The 19,761-nt window shown below is 38.8% G+C and overlaps 2 protein-coding genes and 1 long non-coding RNA gene across 7 annotated transcripts in view; 2 read left to right on the top strand and 1 right to left on the bottom strand.

The window, feature by feature from the left end:
- The window catches only part of LOC133545859 (nuclear cap-binding protein subunit 1), an 80,604-nt gene that overhangs the window by 40,885 nt on the left and 19,958 nt on the right, over positions 1-19,761 (top strand). The gene's annotated exons all lie outside the window — the stretch shown is intronic.
- On the bottom strand, positions 1,858-14,195 carry LOC133546104 (endonuclease 8-like 1). 2 transcript variants are annotated; one of them, XM_061891947.1, is made up of 8 exons: positions 14,136-14,195; positions 11,706-11,763; positions 6,981-7,089; positions 6,829-6,913; positions 6,618-6,739; positions 6,514-6,541; positions 6,362-6,432; positions 1,858-6,297 (listed from the first exon to the last, which is right to left on the bottom strand). In XM_061891947.1, the coding sequence occupies exons 2-8, from the start codon at positions 11,711-11,713 to the stop codon at positions 5,911-5,913; spliced, it is 810 nt and encodes a 269-aa protein (XP_061747931.1). In that variant the 5' UTR covers positions 11,714-11,763; positions 14,136-14,195; the 3' UTR covers positions 1,858-5,910. The 2 variants fall into 2 exon arrangements, 1 of the variants encoding a protein (XP_061747931.1); XR_009804986.1 differs by lacking the exons at positions 1,858-6,297; positions 6,618-6,739; positions 11,706-11,763; positions 14,136-14,195 and having other exon boundaries at positions 6,377-6,432; positions 6,829-7,088.
- LOC133546105 (uncharacterized) lies at positions 5,933-7,025 on the top strand. The gene is made up of 2 exons (XR_009804987.1): positions 5,933-6,435; positions 6,520-7,025. It is a non-coding gene; the product is annotated as an uncharacterized LOC133546105 (long non-coding RNA).

The following is a 19,761-nucleotide window of genomic DNA, read 5'->3' as shown; positions in this document are numbered from 1 at the left end:
GGATTTGAACTCACTACTCCTGTATTAGGAGCCCACAGTGTTGACCATTGAGCTATCCCGGGTCCCAACAAAGTTTGGTTCTCGCTCATATACAAATGTTATCAGTGAACTATGATCAAGGCAAAACAAAAAACTAACGCCTCCTAACAATGGATTTGAACCCAGTAGTTCTGCATGAGAGGCAGCAGTGTTAACCATTGAGCTATCCTGAGTCTTGTTGGAAGTGTAGTCTGGCTCATTCATTAATGGAATCGTGACATCTGTCCCAGTAAACTACGATTGAGGTGGAGCTCAATTTTGAACTGAAGTTACATATCAAACCAATTGGGATTCAAACCCAGTACCCCCATATTTGAAGATCACAGTGTTGACCATTGAGGTATCCTGGGTTCCATCAAGACAGGATTTTCACTAATATACAAATGCAATCATTTATCAATGATAGAGATGAAACAAAAAACAAGATCTTGTGGATTTGAACCAAGTAGTACCGTGTGAGAGGCAGCAGCCTTAACCATTGAGCATTTTGGGTTATGTTGCTACATGATCTGGATCAATATAGCAATGTTACATACCTGTTGTTGAGTAGTTGGTGTGTGCCATGTCTCTCAGGTGTGACATACCTGTTGTTGGTGTGTGCCATGTCTCTCAGGTGTGACATACCTGTTGTTGGTGTGTGCCATGTCTCTCAGGTGTGACATACCTGTTGTTGGTGTGTGCCATGTCTCTCAGGTGTGACATACCTGTTGTTGGTGTGTGCCATGTCTCTCAGGTGTGACATACCTGTTGTTGGTGTGTGCCATGTCTCTCAGGTGTGACATACCTGTTGTTGGTGTACCAAAAAGTTCTATCTTGGTTTCATCTGACCACATGACATTCTCCCAATCCTCTGCTGTATCATCCATGTATCCATTTTGTTATAAACTCAACTCTTCGTATTTGGAGAATACTAAGTTGCATCCCAAGAACACCATACCTACTGTGAAGCATGGGGGTGGAAACATCATGCTTTGGGGCTGTTTTTCTGCTAAGGGGACAGGACGATTGATCCGTGTTAAGGAAAGAATGAATGGGGCCATGTATCGTGAGATTTGGAGCCAAAACCTCCTTCCATCAGTGAGAGCTTTGAATGGTTGACCAAATACTTATTTTCTACCGTAATTTACAAATAAATGATTTAAAATTCCTACAATGTGAATTCCTGGATTTTTTTTTCACATTCCGTCTCTCACAGTTGAAGTGTACCTATGATGAAAATGACAGACCTCTGTCATCATTTGAAGTGGGAGAACTTGCTGACTAAATACTTTTTTGCCCCACTGTATGTATACATTTTACAGGACTCTCATCGTCTGCCTCAGAGACCCAAGTAGTTTTTAGTGTATTATGCAAATGAGCCATGTTAGTCATTGTAGGAGCCAGATCATGTGTGTATGTCACGTGGTGTTTGTGGATGTGTACACAAGGAACAGAAGCATGTGTCACGTGACATAGGTGGCCGTCACCATAAAGAAGGTTTTTTTACCTGTACTCAAGAGGGAGAGAGGAAAGAGTAGAGCTCGGTAGCCATCATTTCTGCTCGGTTGGTAGAGTGGCCGTGCCAGCAACCTGAGGGTTCCAGGTTCGATCCCCGCTTCTGCCAACCTAGTCACTGCTGTTGTGTCCTCGGGCAAGACACTTTACCCACCTGCTCCCAGTGCCACCCACACTGGTTTCAAAATGTAACTTAGATATCGGGCTACACAATGTAAAGCGCTTCGAGTCACAAGAGAAAAGCGCTATATAAATATAATTAACTTCACATTAAATCAAATAATTTACTGTATTGTGAATTGTGATTGAAAAGTATGCCAAGAATAAACGTGTGGAATGTTTATTAAAAATATGTATCATGGAATAAAAACAGTATTTTCCAATAGATGTCCTTTACTTGACATTCTGTCTTGTCAGTCTCCCGCTACGTGTCTTGAAGCCTGCAACAAAAAGTAAGTTTACCACACTTACAGTATAATCTACAAAAGGTTTATGTGTATCAAAACACATGCAAACTTGTTAGCACACGCAAAGCTGATCTAAATATTTGTCGATTAATGAGCAAAATAAGGAGTGCAATCCATCCCATCCATCCATTTTCTATCGCTTATTCCCTCCATTTAACATATTTGTCTTAATGATGTATGCAGAATATATGTTGATTATCAGAATGCCCACAATACTGGGAGGAGAAAATGCAAATACAAATCACTCAACATGAACAGTGAGATTTATCAATGATGAAAGTGTCCTGCAGGCAGTATCGTGCCTCTTAAAAAGTCTGAAATCTGCGTGCAAACTGGCATAGTTGCACACAGGGCTGTGAGAAAGGAGGCCATCACGCTGCAAAGACAACTGGCATAGTTGCACACAGGGCTGTGAGAAAGGAGGCCATCACGCTGCAAAGACAACTGACATAGTTGCACACAGGGCTGTGAGAAAGGAGGCCATCACGCTGCAAAGACAACTGACATAGTTGCACACAGGGCTGTGAGAAAGGAGGCCATCACGCTGCAAAGACAACTGGCATAGTTGCACACAGGGCTGTGAGAAAGGAGGCCATCACGCTGCAAAGACAACTGACATAGTTGCACACAGGGCTGTGAGAAAGGAGGCCATCACGCTGCAAAGACAACTGACATAGTTGCACACAGGGCTGTGAGAAAGGAGGCCATCACGCTGCAAAGACAACTGACATAGTTGCACACAGGGCTGTGAGAAAGGAGGCCATCACGCTGCAAAGACAACTGACATAGTTGCACACAGGGCTGTGAGAAAGGAGGCCATCACGCTGCAAAGACAACTGAACAGAGAAGCCTTTGTTCTACGTGTGCATGTCATATTTGGACTGTTAGAAAGAAAAAGAAGAAGATATATATTCAGCAATATCATTTTATAGCTGCTGGACAACTTAAAGGGCCGATTAAACCAAAGTCTATTAATTTATGTTGTTTTTTAATGGTATTCCTTTTTTGATTTAGAAAATATGCACCGTATTTTTCGGACTATAAGTAGCAGTTTTTTTTTCATAGTTTGGCCGGGGGTGCGACTTATACTCAGGAGCGACTTATGTGTGAAATTATTAACACATTACCGTAAAATATCAATATTATTTATCTCATTGACGTAAGAGACTAGACGTATAAGATTTCATGGGATTTATGGATTAGGAGTGAGAGATAGTTTGTTAAAGGTATATCATGTTCTATATGTTATAGTTATTTGAATGACTCTTACCATAATATGTTAGCTTAACATAGCAGTTGCTTATTTATGCCTCATATAACCTACACTTATTCAGCCTGTTCTTCACTATTCTTGATTTATTTTAAATTGCCTTTCAAATGTCTATTCTCGGTGTTGGCTTTTATCAAATAAATTTCCCCCCAAAAATGCGACTTATACTCCAGTGCGACTTGTATGTTTTTTTTCCTTCTTTATTATGCATTTTCGGCAGGTGCGACTTATACTCCGAAAAATATGCTATTGAACAAATATATAAACGCAACACTTTTGTTTTTGCTCCCATTTATCATGAATTGAACTTAAAGATCTGAAACTTTTACTATACAGAAAATATATATTCCTCTCAAAAATTACTTACTGGGTGACATGTCCGGTGAGTATGCTGGTCATGCAAGAACTGGGATGTTTTTAGCTTCCAGATCCTTGCAACATGAGTTAGTAAATGTTATTTATAAAGGTGATGGCCTCGGGTGATTAGTACAACAATGGGGCTCAGGGTCTCGTGACGGTATCTCTGCGCATGGAAAATGCCATCAATAAAATGCACGTGGTTTCGCTGTCAATAATAACATACCAAAACCTCTGTATTGTGCCAGACGCCATTGAGTGTGAACATTTGCCCACTCAAGTTGGTTAAGAAGACAAACTGCAGTTAGGTCGAGACCCCGATGAGGACCACGAGCATGCAGATGAGCTTTCTTGAGACAGATTGATTGATTGATACTTTTATTAGTAGATTGCACAGTTCAGTACATATTCCGTACAATTGACCACTAATTGGTAACACCCCAATATGTTTTTCAACTTGTTTAAGTCGGGGTCCACGTTAATCAATTCATGGTAGTTTCTTACAGTTTGTGCAGAAATGCTATGGTTAAGCAAACCAATTGTTGTAGCAGCTGTCCGGGTGGCAGGTCTCAGCCAATCAATATGGTCTGCGGCTGTGAGGCCAGTTGGATGTATTGCCAAATTCTCTGAAACACCTTTGGAGGCGGCTTATACTAAACGGCCTGGGCTACTGGGTGTGAAGTTGGAGAAGATGCAGGTGGAGGGCCCCTTGGTGTCCTGGGTTGTAGATTACCTGACTGACAGACCACAGTATATGCCACTGCAGGACTGTGTGTCTGACAGGCTGGTCAGCAACACCGGGGCCCCGGAGGCTACAGTACTCTTCCCCCTTCCTCTACACCATTTACACCACCCATTTCCACTATCAGTCAGAGTCCTGCCACCTTCAGAAGTTTTCTGATGACTCTGCGATAGTGGGGTGCATTGAGGAAGGTGATGACGAGGAATACAGGACACTGGTGGAGGACTTTGTCACATGGTGTGGAAAGAACCACCTCCAGCTCAATGTTACGGAGACCAAGGAGCTGGTTGTGGACCTGGGAAGGAGGAGGAGTACTCTGGCGACCCCTCTTTCCATCAAGGGGGTGGATGTGGACATGGTAGAGGATTATAAATACCTCGGAGTACACATGGACAACAAGCTGAATGGGTCAAAACACGCTGAGGCCCTCTACAAGAAGGGACAGAGCCGAATCTATATTTCCTTTGGAGGCTAGGATCCTTCAACGTCTGTACAAAGATGTTGAAGATGTTCTACGAGTCGCTGGTGGCAGGCGCCCTCTTGTACGCCGTGGCCTGCTGGGGCAGTGGGCTGAGAGTGAGGGACACATACAGACTGGACAAGTTGGTAGAGAAGGCCAGTAACAAGATGGGAGTGGAGCTGGACTCTCTGGCGGTGGTGTCAGAGAGAAGTCTAGCAAAACTCCTAGCCATTATGGACAACACCTCCCACCCACTACACTCGGACCTTGCAGAGAGAATGAGCACCTTCAGTGGAAGGCTCAGACTCCCAAAATGCAACACGGAACGACACAGGAGGTCCTTCACACCGACAGCCATCAGACTGTATAATGCATATGTTCCTTGACTGCACTTAAATGTAGAATATATTTATATTATTCATATATATTATATTATTTATTATTATCATTGTTTATTGTGAGCGAACTGTGGTGCTGAATTTCCCCCAGGGATCAATAAAGTACTTTCTATTCTATTCTATTCTTATGGCGGAGAAATAAACATTTAATTGACGGGCAACAGCTCTGGTGGACATTGCTGCAGTCAGCATGCCTACTGCACGCTCCCTCAAAACTTGCGACATCTGAAGCATTGTGTTGTGTGATAAAACTGCACATTTCACAGTGGCCTTTTATTTTGGACAGCTCAAGGCACACCTGTCAGGTGGGATGGATTATCTTGGCAAAGAAAAAATGCTCACTAACAAATGTATACAGATTTGTGAACAATATTTGAGAGGAACAGGTATTTTGTGTTTATAGTCAAAGTTTTCGATCTTTGAGTTCATTTAAATTGGGAACAAGAACAAAAGCGTTGCGTTTTTTTTTTTTGTATTTAGTATAACTCCTAAAAAAAATGTCTTGCAATATGCAGTTTGATCATTCCTGCTGCAAATAGTATACATACTGTGATTCTATATTGCAGAAAAGGTGTTAGATGATCGATATGTGCTATAATCTAATATAAGCCCCCCTCCAGTGTGGAGAGCATAATAACATGAATGTAGAGGGAAAGAAGTGTTTCCAAGGGCACATAATGCTTCTAGTACACAAAAATAGGGTGATCTGTGCCACTTTTGCAGCTATCAATTGCACAAAGTAGATCACATACAACACGTCCACCAACAGTACATGCAATTTTATAGTTTGCGCACACAGATAAGTGTGTGGGAATTGGATCCTCAAAGATCAGGCTCTTAATATTTTCAGAAAATGGGAGTATTATTAGAATCAGACCTGCAGCTGGCTCTGTATTGTTCTTTTTCCTCCTGCCTGACGTGGATTTCGGTTCTTGCTGAGGTGTGTTTGCTGATCTTCTTCTGGGTGTGGCTTCTTCTTGAGGTCCATTTTCTTCTTCCTTTGCTGCTTTTGTGGGCTTTTTGGCTGCTTTTTTCTTCACTGTGCTGTCAGAGTTGTGTTTCCTGGACACCTGAAGTACAGCCACAATGGGGTTAGATTTCTATGTGCTGGTGGTGATTACCTACTGAATATACCTTTTTCTTGCGGGGGTAATCATGGTCTGCATCTGTATCTTTTCTCTTTTTGGCCTTTGGAGACTTTGATTCTGGTGTGTGAGAAAAGATAAAGACACACTAAGCTTTCTCTTATGTGTAATGGTATCTCAACTATTTTTTCTGGCGTTTACCTTTAGGAGCCATAGGACCTGGATCGCCCTGAAATGACACCATTTTCTATTAGTCAATACATGCTACAAATATAGTTGTTACGTATGAAAATGTGTTTGCATACTTTGAACCACATAGTCCTGCCATTGTGGTCGCGTACAGACTTCATTCCATCCACATAGTAACACTGCAACCAGGCCTCAAAACCTGAGTAGTCTTTCTTCTCTGGATCGTAACCTTTCCCACCTCCATAAACAAAAAGTCTAAATAAGAGGAGCACCTTTGTGTCGTTGTCTTCCCCCCACCCCGATCAACCTTGAAACATGGATTCTTACCTAAGTTCACCACCTCCAGCGGTACTGTGTGGCAAAGTCTGAGCAGGTCTGTATTCTCCTCTTCCATTTTGTCCTTTTTGGCTCCCTTAACATTTTTGGGCAAAATAAACTGTTAATAATCGAGGTAAAATACTTGTTTGTACTTATTTGACCTTTTTGCTATGGATCTCCTTTTTTACAGCTTTCTTGTCTTCACACGCATCCTCTGACTCGAGGCCTTCCAGCACAGTCCGGGCAGGCACAAAGGGTGGAATGTTCAACCTGGAAGACACACATGGGCATCTTTCCAAAAACGGAAGGTATTTTGTGTGGAAACAGTGCTACACTTTTATAGTAAACCCATTTCCAAGTGAAATTAGGAATTGCTTGTTTATTCATCCAAGATGATTAGAATCTGGGGAATACAAAAACATTCTTCACTCTCCTTTTCAGATCACGGTGACCTGAGTATGTATCTTCATTCAATGGTCATTTCTTTTACAGCAGGCTCTTTGGTGAAGTGTAATATTATTGCTAGGAGTCTTGCAAAAGTACTTCACACAGTGGGCACGGCTGTAACAAAATAACACTGCAATGTACTGTCAACATGTACAAAACCCCAAACCAGTGAAGTAGCACGTTGTGTAAATGGTAAATAAAAACAGAATACAATGATTTGTAAATCCTTTTTAACTTATATTCAATTGAATAGACTGCAAAGACAAGATATTTGATGTTGGATCTGAGAAACTTTTTTTTTTGCAAATATTAGCTCATTTTGGAATTTGATGCCTGCAACATGCTTAAAAAAAGCTGGCACGAGTGTCAAAAAAGACCGAAAAAGTTGAGGAATGCTCATCAAACACTTGTTTCCCATAGCAAAGCAAAATTGAAGATGAGATCTCATGTATGTCTTATATATATCTCCTAGACATAAAAGAGCACTAATGGAGACCAAAGTAGTTTTCTCATTCTTCTCAAATGTATCTCCTGAGAAATAAGGCTCACAGTGAGCACTATGAGAGATCTCATAGTTGTCTAATAGTTATCTCTTTTCCCCATTTCAACTAAGACCAAAATGAGAGATGAATGAGCTGGTCTCCAATATGTCTCAATTATGACTCAGTGATAGAAACACCTGGTTTTGTTTCTCACTACTCACTGTTTGAGTTCTCAGATGTCTCTTTTCTATTTCGGCAAAAAGACAATTGATGAGTATTGGTTTCAATATGTCTCAATGATGTCTCAGTGAGAGGTATACTTGGTTTTGTCTCTCACTGCTCACTATTTGAGTTGTTAGATATACCCGTTTTCTAAAAAAATGCATTTTAATGGGCTCAATTTAGTTATACCTCAATCATATTCCAGTTGATCTCATGCCAACATTGGGAGAAAATAATGAATTCAGACAATATGGATATATGGTCTGTAATCTAAATGGTTTATTTAAATAAAGTTGGACTTAATTTGTTGATTTCTTATCCACACGTCATGTACAGTAACTCAGTGACTACAATTGTGAGATTTAAAACTGAACCCAAACAATACTGATATGATCACAAGACACTTTTTAAGAGCTTTTAACATTTGTGAACTTTCTAGAGCAGTGGTTCTCAAACTCTTTTAACAAAGTACCACTTCAGAAGATATTTGGCTCTCCAACCACCATCATAAGGACTAATATTAAAATACAGTAGCATAGTAGGCCTATGTATTCATTAAAAAGGACAGTGGCTTTATTAAACAAGTAAATGTAATATATTTGCCACTGAAATATTACACACAATGCAAAAACATCATCAACAATGATACTCCATATACAGTACATATTTACAGAATCCACGGCAACATCACATCAGTGTGTATTTTCAGAGCATTTATAACAATGATTAAAGATTTGATTTGTGGCTTCTTAGGCCAGTTCAGTTCTTCATTATTTCAAACTTTTCAAGTGTGTTGGGGAAATGAACTGCAATCACTATGCCAGGCATAGATGTGAAGTCAAGGAAAACAACTTTACCCAATATGTCATCCAAGAATACTACTGTACTGCAGAGGTTTCCAATAGGGGAATAACATGACTGCATGTCTCATATGTTACACTATCTTGCAGCAAAGAAAAACCTGCATGTTTATATTCACCAACGAGGGCCCATTTGGCACATGAATGTGCTGTGGTAAACAAGAAATCAATCTGTACATACTTTAAAAAAAGGATTAGAACCTTTCTTCTGACACACTGGTCCCACAAAGCAGGCATTTTATTTGTTTACTTTCTATTGGCCCAAAACAATTCTTGGGGGATTTATGTAATATAGTAGGCGATGATGCAGAGTGGGATAAAAAAAAGTTTTGGAACTTCTGCACACTGTTTAAGCAGTCTGTGTTCAGACTATCGGGATAAAGCAACTTGAACATTTTGAGCATATGGCTTAGGGCCTTACCTGTGACTTTAGGACAGTTTACATAACCCATGCTGATCAGAAGGCACTCTGCCATGGTTTCTGATGCATTGTCATGTATTGGTTTGTCTGTTGTGTCCTTGAAATTGGACTCTTCTGCACACTCCTCACTCAAACCATCTTCAAATCCTTCATTAAACGTATGTCCGTCATTGTACATCCAATCCCCTATATCAGGGAGAGCTTCCTCAAATGATTGAAATGGATCATACTCAGCATCGACATGTCATTCAGTTGTTAGGCCATCAGGAGGATGTATGAGGGCTGATCTGGAAAATGGTTTTCCATTCTCTTCGATGGTCAGAAGTAGAAATATTTTCATGTGCTGAAATTAAAATAGAATACAAATCACTAAAGGTTTTTTGATAACATTTTGTCACAAGGCAAAACGTATAACATCTCAGCATATCGCTCACATTCTTACACTCCAAAGTTTGTCACATTTGAGCAGGATTTGCTTTGTGACAAAATTCACAGCAAAACATTATTCAGCCACAGAAGACGGTGGGTGTACCTGGCAGGTGGGGAGAGGCTTGATGTTCCAGAGTGGTACATCCTGCACGGTCACCTGAAGGTTGGATGTGTTCCATTTGAAGAGCAGTGTTTTGGGCTCCTTCAGGGGGCACCGCCTCATGCAGTGTTACCCTGCTGCTACCCCCTGACACAAAGAAGAGGAACCAAAAAACTCTAAAGATTCAAATCATTGAAAAAAAAACCAGACAAAAACATGCAAAACAAGAAGGAAGTTGACATAAATTGAACACATTATACAAATCCAGCTAATGGAATGCATTTCCTTTTTCCCCACATCTTGAGCGCATTGTAGTTCATGTTTACGTATCTTCTGTGTTTGTGGTAACACATCATCCACAGTGTTAAATGTAACTCATCACAATACAACACACACTATAAAAAGAAAGTTGTGGATGCTAATGCCAATCATTAGTAAATACACAACAGCAAACCAAACCTATGAGAAAGGATCTTGACGAGGGATGCAACATTATTGTAAATATAACCTTATTTTGATTTCAAAATTGTCACAATAATGCCGTGATGTGTGACGCTATCAAACGAGAACACCAGTCGCTGTGTTTTTTTCTGACAATATTAAGTGGGCTCATCTGAGAAGTAAACTGGTTCTCCCATGAAAACCCGCCGTGTGGGAAAACAAGGTTCAAACGGGACATTATAGAAGGGCGAAAAAGTGGAAGTGTGCAGGAGTGATGGGAACGTTTGTGCTTAGGTTAGCCGAGGAATTGTTGCTGTGAAATATTTCTGTGCCTATAACTGTCGTGTTAGTTGAACCTTAAACAAAGTCTGCATACTGCAAGGTAAAGCATGCCACGTTCATCCAGACCATTTCCAAATCGACCCAGAGCCCTTGCAGCTCACCAGAGGAAATGTGGACATGCACAAAATAAGACATTTGCTGACACTACACACCACAATGTCTACAATAAGTTAGGGAATAGGAGTAATATATTAGAATGTTAGAACCGTTATTTGGAAAATATCGTTCATGTGAAACCAAGATGTCAGCAAGGGAAAATATGCATTTGTGAGGTATTTACATGATTAAAAGTCAAATTATTAGTTAACTCTTAAGAATCAGTATTCTACAAACTAATACAATTTGGACTGCAAAGGGCAGTTTCTTAGGAAGTTCAAAGTTTAAAAACACTCAACTAAACAGCAGTGATGTAACAATATCAAAATGTCATATCACCGTTACTGTGACCAAAATGATCACTGTTTGCATTATAATGGCAGTATTGTTGAATGTGCTAAAAAGGTCATCAAACCCACAATAATACCAAGTTGTATTGAAAAAAAAACATACCGGACACACAGTATAGTTTCTTGGCAAAAGAAACATTATTGTTCTACATTAGTTACACTGGATGTTTACTGTTTATGTCAGTTTAAAGACACTTATTTGAAAATGTTGGTTTTTGTGTGTTACTTGAAATTCTGCACCATTCCTTTGCACCTAAAATACCTGTTTTTAATGATAAATATGATTACAACATATGAAAATGATGTTTGTGTTCAATTACAGTAAGTGTGTTTATCCTAAACATTCCTCCCACGTCATTTAACACACTTTGACATTTTTGTAACAATATCTTACCCTGGCTTTAACACTATGACGATATCATACCGTGAAATGTTGATATTGTTACATCCTTAGTCATGACCTGATGTTACCTACCAGCTTTAACTTGGAGGTGAAAGGTTCCAAAAACATGAATTACACATGCTGAGATAACTCCTATTTGAAGTTTCATTCTTCATATGTGCTAATGTAATCAGGGTCAAAGAAAGCAATATTTTCATGTTTGTTCCTGACAAACTGTGGACAGCTTTTTATCTGTAAATCTCAATCAGAACTAATTGACTTCAAGAAAGAACAGGCATATACATATAACTTACTTGGACATTGCTGGTCATTCTCCACATTCACATAGGTGCATGCTGCAGGACGGGATGACTGCAGGAAGAAAAAGAAAGTATCACATATTATATCTGCTGCCAGTTTAATGCACCACCACTATACCAGTCTACTCAGCAACTTTACAGTCCTTCTTGATCTTTTATTTGATTCCACTTCTTTACCAGTTCTTCTTCATCGTTTTCCAGCTTTTCCTTTTGTCATTTCGACACTCCAATACTATATAAATCAATCAATCAATCAATGTTTATTTATATAGCCCCAAATCACAAATGTCTCAAAGGACTGTACAAATCATTACGACTACAACATCCTCGGAAGAACCCACAAAAGGGCAAGGAAAACTCACACCCAATGGGCAGGGAGAATTCACATCCAGTGGGACGCTAGTGACAATGCTGACTATGAGAAACCTTGGAGAGGACCTCAGATGTGGGCAACCCCTCCCCCCTCTAGGGGACCGAAAGCAATTGATGTGGAGCGGGTCTAACATGATACTGTGAAAGTTCAATCCATAGTGGCTCCAACACAGCCGCGAGAGTTCAGTTCAAGCGGATCCAAGACAGCAGCGAGAGTCCCGTCCACAGGAAACCATCTCAAGCGGAGGCGGAAACCATCTCAAGCGGAGGCGGATCAGCAGCGTAGAGATGTCCCCAACCAATACAGGCGAGCGGTCCATCCTGGGTCCCGACGAGCAGTCCATCCTGGGTCTCGACTCTGGACAGCCAGTACTTCATCCATGGTCATCGGACCGGACCCCCTCCACAAGGGAGGGGGGGACATAGGAGAAAGAAAAGAAGCGGCAGATCAACTGGTCTAAAAAGGAGGTCTATTTAAAGGCTAGAGTATACAGATGAGTTTTAAGGTGAGACTTAAATGCTTCTACTGAGGTGGCATCTCCAACTGTTACCGGAAGGGCATTCCAGAGTACTGGAGCCCGAACGGAAAACGCTCTATAGCCCGCAGACTTTTTTTGGGCTCTAGGAATCACTAATAAGCCGGAGTCTTTTGAACGCAGATTTCTTGCCGGGACATATGGTACAATACAATCGGCAAGATAGGATGGAGCTAGACCGTGTAGTATTTTATACGTAAGTAGTAAAACCTTAAAGTCACATCTTAAGTGCACAGGAAGCCAGTGCAGGTGAGCCAGTATAGGTATATATGTATGTATATATGTATATAAAGGTATATACAGTATAGGTATATATGTATGTATATATGTATATAAAGGTATATACAGTATAGGTATATATGTATGTATATATGTATATAAAGCTATATACAGTATATATGTATGTATATACGTATATAAAGGTATATACAGTATATATGTATGTATATACGTATATAAAGGTATATACAGTATATATGTATGTATATACGTATATAAAGGTATATACAGTATATATGTATGTATATACATATATAAAGGTATATACAGTATATATGTATGTATATATGTATATAAAGGTATATACAGTATATATGTATGTATACACGTATATAAAGGTATATACAGTATATATGTATGTATATATGTATATAAAGGTATATACAGTATATATGTATGTATATATGTATATAAAGGTATATACAGTATATATGTATGTGTATATGTATATAAAGGTATATACAGTATATATGTATGTATATATGTATATAAAGGTATATACAGTATATATGTATGTATATAAAGGTATATACAGTATATATGTATGTATATATGTATATAAAGGTATATACAGTATATATGTATGTATATATGTATATAAAGGTATATACAGTATATATGTATGTATATATGTATATAAAGGTATATACAGTACAGGCGTAATGTGATCAAACTTTCTTGTTCTTGTCAAAAGTCTAGCAGCCGCATTTTGTACCAACTGTAATCTTTTAATGCTAGACATGGGGAGACCCCAAAATAATACGTTACAGTAATCGAGACGAGACGTAACAAACGCATGGATAATGATCTCGGCGTCTTTAGTGGACAAAATGGAGCGAATTTTAGCGATATTACGGAGATGAAAGAAGGCCGTTTTAGTAACGCTTTTAATGTGTGCCTCAAAGGAGAGAGTTGGGTGGAAGATAAATACAGACAAAGGTTGCTGGAATATAGGTGGAACTTCTTGTAAATGTAAAACTCTATATTATGTGTTCAGTAATGTATATTGTTCCACTTCAAATGTTCTCTGAACATTTATTTCTCTCATTGTTATTTCACTTCTTGTTATTATACTTACCTCGGTGGAGGTAACTATCACAACTTCTAGCAAGGTGCTTGCGGCATTTATAGCTCTATTTCCGTAACTGCGTGACGTTCCAGTAGTTTAAAACAAATAACTGGTGTGTGTTAAAGTCATATAAATACCAAAAGAGAAACAATAAATGGTATTACTTACTTTCAGTTGTTATTCCTTCGATGCTGAATATTATTTCTTCCCATCGAAATCATTACATCCGCCCACTTAATGCGCATGCGTGTTTTTCAGGAAAAGCCAATCTGATTGGACAGATTCATGGAGTGCCGTGCCAAATCTCGCGATCTCAGGATTTACATCAAGTTCATTTTCTCCTTATATGTCCATCTGAAAATAGCCCTTTTTGGCTAGGACATCATTTTCAAATGATTTGAAAATGTATGCTTTCTATCAGACGGCGGCGGACATGACGCGTTATTTGCCATCAGTTAACGTCAGAAGAAGAAGAAGCGGGGAAACAGTAGGTGGCGTAACATTTGAAGGTTGTCAGTGCGCCTACCTTCAACTAAAACAAGGAAGAAGAAGAAAGCCAACACTTAGTTGTTTTTTTTAAAGGTTTATTTATAAATGTCAACAATTACAAACAGTAAGACAAACAACAATATACAACATTATAAAACATTATGAAAACAGTACAAAACAGCGCCAGGGGGTTGTAAGTTCAAAATAATAAAAAAAAGAATAAAAACATATATATATATAAATAATAAACAAAATGCAAAGCCGTAGGCTTATTCAGATTCATCAAACAACTTAAATGTGGAACACAGCATCATCGTTTTCACAGCTTTTTTGTTGTTAGAGGTAGAGAGCGTTTTAATGTAAAGTTCCAGATCTTTTTTAAAGGCACAAAAGATAGGACGGGTATTAAGAAACTTACATTTATGAATATAAAACTTAGCCAATAAAATAATGAGCTTGCAAAGGTAGAATTCCTTTTCAATTTTTTGTTCATACAGTGTAAAACCAAAAATCACATCTTTAAAGTAAAGCACAAATTTGTCATAAATATTGTCCAGGATGAAGCGACAGATGCCTGCCATAGTGATGGAGTGTTTTCACAAGTATAAAACAAGTGGTTAACAGTCTCTGGGTGAATGTTACAAAAGGTGCAGGTGACATCAATGTCCTTTTTGTATCTAACCATCACAGTCTTTACAGGGTAATAGCGATGGATGATTTTAAATGATATCTCTTTGACTTTGTTGCTAAGTAAATACCTGTTAGGAAGGGACCACGTTTTGGTCCAACAGATGTCATTTACAACATTATTCCATAAGGAAATGACATAGGAGACAGACACACAATCATTTTGGAATAAGCTGCGGATTTTTCTGTTATTTTTTGGATCAAAGCAAAGTTTCCCCACGGGAGTGTCAAGTGGATCATTCACAATGTTTACAGCAGAAAGAGGAGGTGTGTAAGCCATGTACAACATAATAACACCTGTTGGAATGTACAACATAATAACACCTGTTGGAATGTACAACATAATAACACCTGTTGGAATGTACAACATAATAACACCTGTTGGAATGTACAACATAATAACACCTGTTGGAATGTACAACATAATAACACCTGTTGGAATGTACAACATAATAACACCTGTTGGAATGTACAACATAATAACACCTGTTGGAATGTACAACATAATAACACCTGTTGGAATGTACAACATAATAACACCTGTTGGTCAGCTTGATCAGCTGTGCTGATTGATTTAGTTTCAGTTAAGGTATCCATAAACTTAAGTTGAAAAACTTATTGGGGTGTTACCATTTAGTGGTCAATTGTACAGAATATGTACTGAACTGTGCAATCTACTAATAAAAGTTTCAATCAACCAATCAATAGTGCGTAATCAGAGCGCATGTGTAAAAAAAAAAAAAAATTCCCAGTCCACAACTATCCTCATTCACAACACGTTCTCTTAGATTTCCATGTTATGATACATGTTCACATTATTTATTGACTGTATCTAAAAAGTATTTAAAAAAATATGGTATTATTTAAATGAAGATATGAAATAATCCTAAATGAAATTCAATGACTTGGTTTATATTATTGGATATACTCGGTCATAAAATCAGTGTCAGTTGAGTTGGTCCATAGATTTCCTGTAGGGAATTTTAATGTCCAGCAGATGTCAGTATTTAGTGACACAGGATCAATACAGTTTATAAATGTGTCAAAAGGCTGTGCAACGCCTCATCAACCCATCACTAACAATCACACAGGTCAGGTAATGTCAAGACTTTAATCTACACTGGACGTAGGCAGTCTTCTTTACTGTCAAAGACTTTTTGACAAATCAATCAAACAGAGCCCCCAGTCAAATGACAAATTCAGTATTACTTTTCAACAGACATTTATTTAATCTTGTTGTTTGTGGTCTGGACATTTGACACAGGAATTTAACTTTTCCACACACCATCCTGAATCACGGTTTCAATCGTAGTCCATGTTAACTACCAAACCGTAACTTAAAAGGGTTGGTTGAACAAGTATAAGGACTAGCAGGTCATTGACAATGTTGCTAATAGGCACAGTACTCATGGACTAAGTTTTGGGGAAATTCCTATTGAAATCAATGGGACATCCTTCAAAGTTCCACTTATTCCATCTGATTCCAACTGTTCCAACTTCAAAATTTTCAGACTCTTCAGGAGTTGTGTGCTTGATTTCAACAATGCTAAACTAATTCCGGGATTCCAGTTCATCATCAGCATTGGAGCAATCACACGCAATTCCTTCAGGAATTGCCTCATCTAGTTTTTAATGTTTAATTAAAAATAAAATAACGACAAAAAAAGATACAACATTACAACATTTCGAAGTTTTAACCTATTCAAACCATTCCACCTTCGACTCATTGCACCATTCTGGAAATTCAAACTCCCCCTTTTCCTTGTCAAAAAAAGTTGAGGATTTTCCAGAATTCCTGCTTTTCCGAAGCCCTATTTCCACCCTTTTTCTGGCGACTACACCTTCCACATTTTTCAACGCGTTTTAACTTTTCCACCGTCGAAGCTTTCTTCTGCATAAGAAGTGGAAAAATTCTCTGTTTTCCCGAAATTCCGTATTACCATTTGTCATTTCAACATGTTATTACTTCAACAATTCTCCACCGATTGAAAAATTGTCCAAGACATCAATAAATTTAGATTAGATACTACTTTATTCCTTCAGGAGAGTAAATGCCTTGGCAGAAGACACCTCCTGCCAAAGATGCCTATACCGCAGGATTTTTAATTTTTCAAATGATCATCAAATGTTGCCGTTGACATCAGTGATGCTGTTTGGAACAGAAATGATATATTTAGTAAGTAGAAAGAAAACACAAGGAGCCCGGGCAACAGCAGCGAAGGTCTGCCCGGCCGCCGGGCAGCCCATGCATGCTGTGCCCTCCGGGCAACAGCAGCGAAGGTCTGCCCGGCCGCCGGGCAGCCCATGCATGCTGTGCCCTCCGGGCAACAGCAGCGAAGGTCTGCCCGGCCGCCGGGCAGCCCATGCATGCTGTGCCCTCCGGGCAACAGCAGCGAAGGTCTGCCCGGCCGCAGACTGGCTGCGTAGTCCTTATAGCTGTTCAACCAACCTTTTTAAGTAACGGTTGGGTAGTTTACATGGGTGCCAATTGCCTCGTACCTTAGTAGCTGTTTAGCCAACCCTTTTAAGTTACGGTTTTAAGAAGTACCAAGTGTTGAAACCGTGGGTCAGAATGGTGTGTGTAAAAGCAAAATGCCTGTCTCCCAGCATTGGAGCGTTCGTATACAATTCCTTCAGGAATGGCCTCATTTACGTTTAAATGTATAAAAAAGGAAAATAACTATAAATAAAGATACAACAATACAATGGTTCTACATTTTTTAACCTATTACGCAATTTTGGTAAGTCCAGGATTTCCCAAAATTCTTGCTTCTACAAAGCCTTCTTTGCAGCGATTACTCTTTTCACAGTTTTCAACATGTTACAACTTTCAGAGTCCAAGGGTTTTGCTATTATTAGAACATTGACGGTCTACTTCACTGTTTGGGCAGCACATCAAAATCACCAGTCAATGGTAAAACCAATATCGAATGTCACATTTTAATAGAGCATTTGTCAAAAAGTTTGCTTTCACAATTTTACTATCAGGGAGACTGACAAGGGCATTTAGCTTTTCCACACACCATCCTGACTCACGGTTTCAACGATTGGTACTTGTTAAAACAGTAACTTAAAATGGTTTGCTGAACAGCTATCAAGGTTCGATGCAATAGGCGCCCATGTTAACTACCCAACCGTAACTTAAAAAGGTTGGTTGAGCAGGTATAAAGACTATGCGGCCAGATTCCCAGGTGACTGGGCATTTCATTGCTACTGTTGCCCAGAGGGCACAGTATTCATGGGCTGCCTGTGCAATATCTCAATTCCTGGTTATTCTGAATGATAATTAGTGGCAGACCCGACAACACTGATGCATCGACATCTGCGTCGAGCTCAATGAACCAAACACTGTGTCAGTGTGCAGTAACAGCTAATCCTTTCGATAGCTCAGTTGATAAAGTGGAAAGCTGTATTAGCTTATGCTGAGTTCTTTAGGGCACTGGTTCAAATCCAGCTCGATGGATCACTCATTACGTTTTTACCATGAATTGATTAACGTGGAATCCGACCCCGACTTAAGTTGAAAAACTTATTGGGGTGTTACCATTTAGTGGTCAATTGTACAGAATATGTACTGAACTGTGCAATCTACTAATAAAAGTTTCAATCAATCAATCAATAGTGCGTAATCAGAGCGCATGTGTAAAAAAAAAAAAAAAATTCCCAGTCCACAACTATCCTCATTCACAACACGTTCTCTTAGATTTCCATGTTATGATACATGTTCACATTATTTATTGACTGTATCTAAAAAGTATTTAAAAAAATATAGTATTATTTAAATGAAGATATGAAATAATCCTAAATGAAATTCAATGACTTGGTTTATATTATTGTATATACTAGGTCATAAAATCAGTGTCAGTTGAGTTGGTCCATAGATTTCCTGTAGGGAATTTTAATGTCCAGCAGATGTCAGTATTTAGTGACACAGGATCAATACAGTTTATAAATGTGTCAAAAGGCTGTGCAACGCCTCATCAACCCATCACTAACAATCACACAGGTCAGGTAATGTCAAGACTTTAATCTACACTGGACATAGGCAGTCTTCTTTACTGTCAAAGACTTTTTGACAAATCAATCAAACAGAGCCCCCAGTCAAATGACAAATTCAGTATTACTTTTCAACAGACATTTATTTAATCTTGTTGTTTGTGGTCTGGACATTTGACACAGGAATTTAACTTTTCCACACACCATCCTGAATCACGGTTTCAATCGTAGTCCATGTCAACTACCAAACCGTAACTTAAAAGGGTTGGTTGAAAAACTATAAGGACTAGCAGGTCATTACTAATGTTGCTGGTAGGCACTTTACTCATGGACTAAGTTTTGGGGAAATTCCTATTGAAATCAATGGGACATCCTTCAAAGTTCCACTTATTCCAACTTCAAAATTTTCAGACTCTTCAGGAATTGTGTGCTTGATTTCAACAATGCTAAAATAATTCCGGGATTTCAGTTCATCATCAGCATTGGAGCAATCACTCGCAATTCCTTCAGGAATTACCTCATCTAGTTTTTAATGTTTAATAAAAAAATAAAACTACGACAAAAAAAGATACAATACAACATTTCGAAGTTTTAACCTATTCAAACAATTCCACCTTCGACT

The sequence above is a fragment of the Nerophis ophidion genome, linkage group LG29, assembly GCF_033978795.1.
Source record: "Nerophis ophidion isolate RoL-2023_Sa linkage group LG29, RoL_Noph_v1.0, whole genome shotgun sequence".
Taxonomy (NCBI): domain Eukaryota; kingdom Metazoa; phylum Chordata; class Actinopteri; order Syngnathiformes; family Syngnathidae; genus Nerophis; species Nerophis ophidion.
The sequence above is the reverse complement of the archived record's forward strand: the minus strand, read 5'-3'. Positions and strand labels throughout refer to the sequence as shown.